A 9,961-nucleotide genomic window follows, 5' to 3' on the forward strand; every position below is an offset into this window, starting at 1 on the left:
TGTCTCGATGGACGTATCGTAACTTATGTATAGAATCTGCGGTGGGGATGGAGAAGGTGATTATTTATTTTAACAACTTCTATTCACTATCATTTTCAAAAATCTATTACATGCATTTTGCAGCTATTAACAACAACAAAAATCCTTACCAATCGCAAGGATCATTTCTGCAATGTAGAAACGAGCCATGTCCTCGGGCAGTCGATCTTCAAATTTACTTAACAATGTGAGCAGGTCGCCGCCACAGTAGTAATCCATTACCAGGTACTGAGGGAGGGAAAGATCCAATGTTGTAAACAAAAACAAATAACAAATAAGCAAACAATGGACCATACGGACGAAAGTCTAACAAACCAGTCAGTTCAAAAAATGGAAGACTTATTTGTTTTACATAAATAGTCTCATATCAATACATAAAGAAATCAAAAACAAATAAATCAATAAATTAAAATACGTAAGAAAACAATAAAATAAGAACAAAAACACGAAGAAAAATTACCAGGTTACTATCATCTTGAAAGGCGTAGTGAAGATTCGTTATCCACCGCCGGTCTCCATACACGAGCACATCGCGCTCCTCGTGGAAACACGCAGTTTCCGCCCTGCAAGAAAAGGGTATATCCATTATCCTCATTATCCTTATAATAATGTTCATTTTCACAAAAATTATTACTATTTGGAGTAGAGGTAGAGTTGTTGTTGAACCAGATTGAGGAGGAGAGGGGGGAGGAAGAAAAGAAGAAGAAAAGAAGAAGAAGAAGAAGAAAAGAAGAAGAAGAAGGAGGAGAAGAAGGAGAAGAAGGAGAAGAAGGAGAAGAAGGAGAAGAAGGAGAAGAAGGAGAAGAAGGAGAAGAAGGAGAAGAAGGAGAAGAAGGAGAAGAAGGAAGGAGAAGAAGGAGAAGAAGGAGAAGAAGGAGAAGAAGGAGAAGGAGAAGAAGGAGAAGGAGAAGGAGAAGAAGGAGAAGGAGAAGGAGAAGGAGAAGGAGAAGGAGAAGGAGAAGGAGAAGGAGAAGGAGAAGAAGAAGGAGAAGGAGAAGGAGAAGGAGAAGGAGAAGGAGAAGGAGAAGGAGAAGGAGAAGGAGAAGGAGAAGGAGAAGGAGAAGGAGAAGGAGAAGGAGAAGGAGAAGAAGGAGAAGAAGGAGAAGAAGGAGAAGAAGGAGAAGGAGGAGGAGAAGAAGGAGGAGGAGAAGGAGGAGGAGAAGAAGGAGGAGGAGAAGAAGGAGAAGGAGGAGGAGGAGGAGGAGGAGGAGGAGGAGGAGGAGGAGGAGGAGGAGGAGAAGAAGAAGAAGAAGAAGAAGAAGAAGAAGAAGAAGAAGAAGAAGAAGAAGAAGAAGAAGAAGAAGAAGAAGAAGAAGGAAGGAAGGAAGGAAGGAAGGAAGGAAGGAAGGAAGGAAGGAAGGAAGGAAGAAAGAAAGAAAGAAAGAAAGAAAGAAAGAAAGAAGGAGAGAAAGAAAGAAAGAAAAAAAAAAAGAAAGAAATCCTGCCACTGGTAACACATTGTATATGGCGCGAGTCAATGATACCTGCCATGCGCTTGTGGCGTCCATCATGGCCGACTGAAAAGGTGGGAGGAGGGGAGAGGAAGGGAGAGTTCGAGTGTAGGCGTATGAAGCGAGGAAGAGAGGAGAAGAAAGGAAATGAGAAGGGGAGAACGAGGAAGAAGGGGAAATGGGGATGAGAGAGGAAAATGGGAAGAGAGGAAAATGGGCAGTGAGGGGAAAGGGGAAAAGAGGGAATGGCAATGCATGACCCTGGATCCCCGGCGTAACTCTAGCCCCGCGGGTTCTCACCGCACCGTAACCCTAGCCACGGCACACACCTCACACACTACTACGGTTTCCCAGCTGGACCGAGCGAACCTTTATACACGTCACGCCGGTCGGTTGGTCTGCCTCTCTCCCTTTCTTGTACACAAAAACATGGACACGAATAAACACACACAAACACACACACACACCCGCATACACATCCGCACACACACCCGCACCCGCACCCGCACACGTACACGTACACGCACACACGCGCGAGCGCGCATTCCTAATCCCTATATCCGACCTTTATCTCTTATCCAATTTGACCGTTAAAAGCTTTTTTCTTCGTCCTATTCTATTTTTTGTTAGTTTGTTTATTCAATTGGCTTGGTTAATCTTCATATATCGAACCCCCGATTAGGTTACTGCTTTCCGACCGCCATGCTCAGTTAGAATATTCACAGTGCAGTCATACATTCCGTTCAGAGGTAAACTGCATTTTTTTCTCAATAATTACAATACAAGTAACTGCTGTTAGATAAAGTACTTCATCAAAATCGTTAACATCTTTAATTACCAGTAACGTGAAGATATGAAGACATGGAAGCTTTCTAAACACGTTTCTAAACAATACAAAAAAATATAAATAAAGGTACCGTAAATTGTACTGAAGGACTTGCTTTCCCCAGCATCACATCATTTCCTCCAACAGCACTCCATACCATTCACAATGAGGAGGGAAATAAAACAAAGGAACACTATCTAAACTCAAACCAATGCCACCCTTACAGATCCAACGAGACGGACATAAACAGCTTCCAGCAACACACCTTCACCAACATTCAACAAAAGCTTCACACATCCTCGTGCCTCCCGCTCATAAATCCTACTATACCTCGCGCAGTCTCTCATACCCATCAACGCCTCACAAAGCCCCCGTCCGATCTCCCAATGCCCTCTCACTCCCCATCGACCCTCAACGTCTCACCGAACCCTCAACACATTGCACCAAAACCTATATATTTCCCAGCAGGCTCTCATACACCGTCATGCATCTCAGGCTATCAAGCCCCTCTTACCGAGCCTCTCCCAGGCCCTCCTAACCCCGCCCCTCCACCACGCCCTCAACCTTCCCGCTAAACGCTCGTACATCTCCCCAAATCCTCACACATCCTACCATACCCTTACACACCCGAAACGCCCATCTCACCAGACGCTTTTCTCTCTCTCTCTCTCTCTCTCTCTCTCTCTCTCTCTCTCTCTCTCTCTCTCTCTCTCTCTCTCTCTCTCTCTCTCTCTCTCTCTCTCTCACCATCAGACCCCGTACCACACCCACACCCAATCCGCGATCACACCTACGCCCCCGCACGCACTCTTTCTTTCTTTTTTATCTCTTTCTCTTTCTCTTTTTCTTTTTTTCTTTCTCTCTCTCTAACTTTCTCTTTCTCCCTCTCTCTTCCTTTCTCTTTCATTCTCTCTCTCTCTCTCTCTCTCTCTCTCTCTCTCTCTCTCTCTCTCTCTCTCTCTCTCTCTCTCTCTCTCTCTCTCTCTCTCTCTCTCTCTCTCCCTTTCTCTTTCTCTCTCTCCCTTTCTTTCTCTTTCTCTCTCTCCCTTTCTTTCTCTTTCTCTCTCTCCCTTTCTTTCTCTTACTCTCTCTCCCTTTCTTTCTCTTTCTCTCTCTCCCTTTCTTTCTCTTTCTCTCTCTCCCTTTCTTTCTCTTTCTCTCTCTCCCTTTCTTTCTCTTTCTCTCTCTCCCTTTCTTTCTCTTTCTCTCTCTCCCTTTCTTTCTCTTTCTCTATCTCCCTTTCTTTCTCTTTCTCTCTCTCCCTTTCTTTCTCTTTCTCTCTCTCCCTTTCTTTCTCTTTCTCTCTCTCCCTTTCTTTCTCTTTCTCTCTCTCTTTGTTCTTTCTCTCTCTCATTGCTCTTTCTCTCTCTCATTGCTCTTTCTCTTTCTTTCTCTCCCTTTGTCTCCCTCTTTCTCTTTCTCTTTCTCTCTCTCGCTTTCTCTTTTCTCTCTCTCTCTCTTCCCCCCCTCTCTCTCTCTCTCTCTCTCTCTCTCCCTCTCCCTCTCCCTCTCCCTCTCCCTCTCCCTCTCCCTCTCCCTCTCCCTCTCCCTCTCCCTCTCCCTCTCTCTCTCTCTCTCTCTCTCTCTCTCTCTCTCTCACACACACACACACACACACACACACACACACACACACACACACACACACACACACACACACACACACTTACCTCTTCAGCATCTCCCACTTGTTGAGGATCTTCATGGCGAACACCTTCTCCGTGCCCTTGAGCTTGACGACGCAGACCTCGCCGAAGGCCCCCCGCCCGATCACCTTGATCACCTCGAAGTCATCGCGGGACAGCCGCAGGGCCTTGACTCGCTGCACCACGGGCTTCACTGCGGGCGGGAAGGAGATGGAATCGATTAAGATACACGTGGAGACTTTGGATAAGATATATATACGAAGGGAGGAAGAGGGGAAACGGGGGGGAGAGGTAAGCTGGGAGAGCGTCAAGGGGAAAGAGAGGTAAGAAGGGAGATGAGGGAAGAAGGGAGAGAGGTGAGAAGGGAGAGAGGTGAGAAGGGAGAGAGGTGAGAAGGGAGAGAGGTGAGAAGGGAGAGAGGTGAGAAGGGAGAGAGGTGAGAAGGGAGAGAGGTGAGAGGGGAGAGAGGTGAGAAGGGAGAGAGGTAAGACGGGAGAGAGGTAAGAAGGGAGATAGGTAAGAAGGGACAGAGGTAAGAAGGGACAGAGGTAAGAAGGGAGAGAGGTAAGACGGGAGAGAGGTAAGAAGGGAGAGAGGTGAGAAGGGAGAGAGGTGAGAAGGGACAGAGGTAAGAAGGGACAGAGGTAAGACGGGAGAGAGGTAAGAAGGGAGAGAGGTAAGACGGAAGAGAGGTAAGAAGGGAGATAGGTAAGAAGGGACAGAGGTAAGAAGGGACAGAGGTAAGAAGGGAGAGAGGTAAGACGGGAGAGAGGTAAGGGACAGAGGTAAGACGGGAGAGAGGTAAGAAGGGACACAGGTAAGACGGGAGAGAGGTAAGAAGGGAGAGAGGTAAGAAGGGACAGAGGTAAGAAGGGAGAGAGGTAAGACGGGAGAGAGGTAAGAAGGGAGAGAGGTAAGAAGGGAGAGAGGTAAGACGGGAGAGAGGTAAGAAGGGAGAGAGGTAAGAAGGGAGAGAGGTAAGACGGGAGAGAGGTAAGATGGGAGAGAGGTAAGAAGGGAGAGAGGTAAGACGGGAGAGAGGTAAGAAGGGAGAGAGGTAAGAAGGGGGAGAGGTAAGAAGGGGGAGAGGTAAGAAGGGAAAGAGGTAAGACGGGAGAGAGGTAAGAAGGGAGAGAGGTAAGACGGAAGAGAGGTAAGACGGGAGAGAGGTAAGACGGAAGAGAGGTAAGACGGGAGAGAGGTAAGACGGGAGAGAGGTAAGACGGGAGAGAGGTAAGAAGGGACAGAAGTAAGAAGGGACAGAGGTAAGAAGAGAAAGAGAGGTAAGGTGGGAGTGAGAGGGAAGATATTTATGAAGTCCACGTAAAGGAAAATTGAAAATTGGGACCGACGTGACACTCACCATTCCGAAATAACGAAATAACCTTGTGACTGTTATAGTCTCAAAATCTTCATTACAAAAATAGATCCATTAAATATTTCTTTAAAAATATAGCTACATAGATTGATTAATATAAGATGATGACATCCTGATTAATATAAAATGAAGATAAGTATCGAACAGTATCGCTTGTCAACTGGAATATATAATGACATTATTCTGCAACTTCACATATTATCTTTTATATATTATTTTACTTGAACTTAATGTTAATTAGACGTTTATGCCTAAACATGTATTTTGCATCACATATAACCAGAAGAGTTATCATTCATAATATATAATTGATGGCGACGACGACGACGACGACGATGACGATGACGATGACGATGACGATGACGATGACGATGACGATGACGATGACGACGACGACTATAATAACAACAACAGCAACAGGAATAATAAACAACAATCATTATAATTACTATAATTAGGGGAGGGAGGGATGACGGAGGATGGGTGAGGGAGGGAGGGAGGGAGGGAGGGAGGGAGGGAGGGAGGGAGGGAGGGAGGGAGGGAGGGAGGGAGGGAGGGAGGGAGGAAGGAAGGGAGGAAGGAAGGGAGGAAGGAAGAGAGGAAGGAAGAGAGGAAGAAAGGATGGGAGAAAGAGAGGAAGGGAGGGAGGGAGGGAGGGAGGGAGGGAAGGAGGGAGGAAGGAAGGGAGGGAGGAAGGAAGGGAGGAAGAAAGGATGGGAGAAAGAAAGGAAGGAAGGGAGGGAGGGAGGGAGGGAGGGAGGGAGGGAGGGAGGGGGGAAGGGAGGGAGGGAGGGAGGGGGGAAGGGAGTGAGGGAGGGAGGGAGGGGGGAAGGGAGGGAGGGAGGGAGGGGGGAAGGGAGGGAGGAAGGGAGGGAGGGAGGGAGGGAGGGAGGGAGGGAGGGAGGGAGGAAGGAAGGAAGGAAGGAAGGAAGGAAGGAAGGAAGGAAGGAAGAAAGGAAGGGAGGGGGGAAGGGAGGGAGGGAGGAAGGGAGGGGGGAAGGGAGGGAGGGAGGGAGGGGGGAAGGGAGGGAGGAAGGGAGGGAGGGAGGGAGGGAGGGAGGGAGGGAGGGAGGGAGGGAGGGAGGGAGGGAGGAAGGAAGGAAGGAAGGAAGGAAGGAAGGAAGGAAGGAAGGAAGGAAGAAAGGAAGGAAGGGAGGGAGGGAGAAAAGAAGGGATCGTAAAAGGAAGAAAAGGAGGAGGGAAGGAGGGAGAGAAGGCGAAGACGTGTAGTAGGAAGAGAATGGGAAGACCGAGCGAAGGCACTGAAGGAAGGCAGGGAGGGAGGGGGGGGAGGCCAGGAAGGAGCGCGACCGCCTCACCGCCCCCCAAGAAGGAAGTCAGGAGGAAGTCGGTGACCACTGCCCCCTTCCCCTCCACCCCCCCTCCCCTGTCCAGCCCAGTCGCCACGTCGTCCCTCCCTGCCTCGTCCTCGCTCCGCCATCACCATCCGCCTCCGTCCTTGTACTGCGCCTCGCACAGTGTCACGCGACAAGAACCGCTCTATTCTCCTTTGCATAGGGCGAGACCAAAAAGGGAACACGACGTGCATCCGCTGCGAATATTATCGTCCGCCAACAACCGGGAGCGGGAGCCACCGTGGGAAACGTAGACATACCTGGGCCGCCACGACGCCGCTGCCACTGCGGCCGCCGCCACTTTGCCTCCATGATATCCTCCTCGCACGCCCCCACACCCACATTTCCCGAAAACACCCACACTACCCTTAAACACCCACACCATCATACCCCCACTCCCCATAAACACCCACATCCTCATACCCCCACTCCCCATAAACACCCACACCCTCATACCCCCACTCCCCATAAACACCCACACCTTCATACCCCCACTTCCCACAAACACCCACATCCTCATCCCTAACTTCCCACAAACACCCACACCCCTACACCCTCACTTTACTCATCCAGCCACATGTCCCGATCAGCCAGCTCTCTCGCCCCTCCCATCGTCTTTCCGCAAACAAGAAATACGCCCGTGAACGTCAACGTATGGTCAGCCAGGTGCATAAAACTGTGCATATCCTCCACCACACGTTCAAATTCCATTTACTCGAGAATAACAAAAGGGTACAACACGGCATCGCTTCCTAAAAGGTATTTAATTACCCCCACTACGTAAATCCAAAACAAAAAACAAAACTTAAAATGTGCCATAACAGAACATGCAGACAGGCACCCGAGTTTAGCGAAGGAAGGATACCATCCAGCACCTTGGTTCTGCACAAGGATACATCTGCTTCAGGCGTTAAAAAAATTACAGGGAAATGGCACTGACGTAACAGGCTTGACCACGGTCCCCTCGCCAGCGCTCGAGGGGAAACGCAAAGGCACAGGACTCGTTCCAGCCACTCCAGCCCAACAACAGGTGGTCAAGGCCGCTCGTCACACGGTGGGGGAAGATGGAGATCAGGGAGAGAGTGTGCCTGCAAACACTCCTAACTGCAGGAAAGTAAAACGCACTTTATATGAGCTACTACACAGGCCATGTATAGAATCACTTGATTTAAGGAATTGATCATGCATTATCTTTTAGGCGTAACTGGAGAATGAACATGAGAGGCAATGGACTTCAAGCTTACTAAACCATAGGGACGGTGGCACTGTGCGAGGCCGAGTCGGTGCCACTGACCTGCTGGACCTTCTCCCTCCACTTCTCCCTCCACTTCTCCCTCCACTTCTCCCTCCACTTCTCCCTCCACCCCTCCATTCCACCCCTTCCATCCATTCCATATCTTCCATCAGGTGTCACATGGACACATCTCAACGAATCCAACCCTCCTATGATTCCGAGCGATTGTTCCTTTTCCTTTTACATTTTCATTTTACCCACAGTGGCATTGTCTTGCTATCAGCCCTTTGTTCCGGGATATCATGTCACAATTCCCACCGCTATTCCCACCATAAAATCAAAACGCTGAACATTTTCCCTCCCTCCTTTCCCTCTCCCTCTCTTTCTCGTTCTCTCTTTCTCTCTCTCTCTCTCTCTCTCTCTCTCTCTCTCTCTCTCTCTCTCTCTCTCTCTCTCTCTCTCTCTCTCTCTCTCTCTCTCTCTCTCTCTCACACACACACACACACACACACACACACACACACACACACACACGCACGCACGCACGCACGCACGCACACACACACACACACACACACACACACACACACACACACACACACAACCTCCTAAATTATATATAAATCCTCTTACTCTTACTTTTTTCCTCCAATCGTCAAAAATAGCATCTCAGACACCCATACCCCCTCAGCTGTGTCTTTCTCGGCATCGATCTTCTCTTGTTCCTTCCCTTCACATCTCTCTCACTCACGCTCTCCCCTGGGCATCAATTCCTCAATCATTCATCCCTCTCGTTGCCTCTCTTCCTTTCCTCTCTTCCTGACCGTTGTCATCCACCCTCCTCCTCTTCTTCCTCCTCTTCCTCCTCCTCCTTCATTATACCTCTTATTTCTCTCTCACCCAAATCATGTAATGACAAATGAATGAGTATATAGATAATTATATAGGTAAGGTACAAGTAACTGAATAAATGATACGTATACTGGATAAAAACTCCATCCATAGGCCTACAGGCACACCATCCCCCTCACCCTTCTCCCCATCTCCCTTTCTTCTACAGTAAACCTGCGTCCGAGAGCGGCACAGGTTTGACGGGCGGCGCAAGGATGTCCTGCGCCTGCTATAAATATCCCCGCCTTCGCCAGCCCACACGGGCGTCGGCCGTCGGACTGTCCCCGCCAGGAGGAGCTGCTGCACTACGTTCGCCCTGCGCCGGCACGCAGGCCTAGGCTTCAAATTGGCCCTTCTCTTCCTTAGTATCTCGTCTAGTATTCTCTTTCTTCCCCTACTTTCCAATCCCCCTTTTTATCATTCCCGTCCCCTTTTTCCTCCTCTCATTAATATTCCTCTTCTTCCTCTATTCCTCCTCCTTTCCCTTCCTTTCCCTTTCTCGTGCTCGTTCTCCACACCTTTCGCTCCTCCATCGGGTCACAAGACACCCGGAAGTGCTCACCACCCCCGCCACACCCCAGCACAGCCCGGAGGAGGGAATGGGTAAGAGAAAGATAACAGCCAACGAAGACAATGAAGGAAATGAACACGGGGTTCAGCGAGCGGCGGCCGGCGAAAAGAAAGCAGGAACGAAAGAGAATGCCACAGAAAAAGAATAATACCTATACACACGCAAGTAAAATAATTACAAAAACATATTTATGTGCACAATGTAATATATGCTGAAGAATAACTACAAATGATAAAACACGAAGATCAGCCACATGATATACATAAAAAAAGGACAACAGAAGACTAGCCATAAATATACAGTTTGACCTGAAAAAAATAGTCCTCGATAAAAGACAGGACGAAAAGGGAGGAGAACCGACTCTACATCTGGCTACCCCGACCCTCCCGGTCCTAGAGAAAACATCGACCCAGCTGACTGCAGCAGTTTTAGGCCGGTTGTTACAACGGACGCCGGTCTACACTATGGTGAATGGCGGCCGGCGAATCGCAGAGGAGCAGCGTCGGGAAGGATGAGGGAGAGCGAAGGAGCGGGAGAGGGATAGGGAGAGGGAGAGGGAGAGGGAGAGGG

General features: G+C 49.1%; 1 protein-coding gene across 1 annotated transcript in view; it reads right to left on the reverse strand.

Moving 5' to 3' along the window:
- The window catches only part of LOC125028761 (serine/threonine-protein kinase Genghis Khan-like), a 52,974-nt gene extending 45,894 nt beyond the window's left edge, over positions 1-7,080 (reverse strand). The window contains exons 1-5 of the mRNA XM_047618242.1: positions 6,888-7,080; positions 3,987-4,155; positions 500-602; positions 150-267; positions 1-36 (exon numbers count right to left, since the gene is read on the reverse strand). The exon at positions 1-36 is cut by the window's left edge and continues 146 nt beyond it. Of these exons, the coding sequence (XP_047474198.1) occupies positions 1-36; positions 150-267; positions 500-602; positions 3,987-4,155; positions 6,888-7,080 (619 nt within the window). The remainder of the gene's footprint in view (positions 37-149; positions 268-499; positions 603-3,986; positions 4,156-6,887) is intronic.
- Positions 7,081-9,961: the final 2,881 nt, after the last annotated feature.

This window comes from Penaeus chinensis, chromosome 9 (genome assembly GCF_019202785.1).
Source record: "Penaeus chinensis breed Huanghai No. 1 chromosome 9, ASM1920278v2, whole genome shotgun sequence".
NCBI classification, from domain to species: Eukaryota; Metazoa; Arthropoda; class Malacostraca; order Decapoda; family Penaeidae; genus Penaeus; species Penaeus chinensis.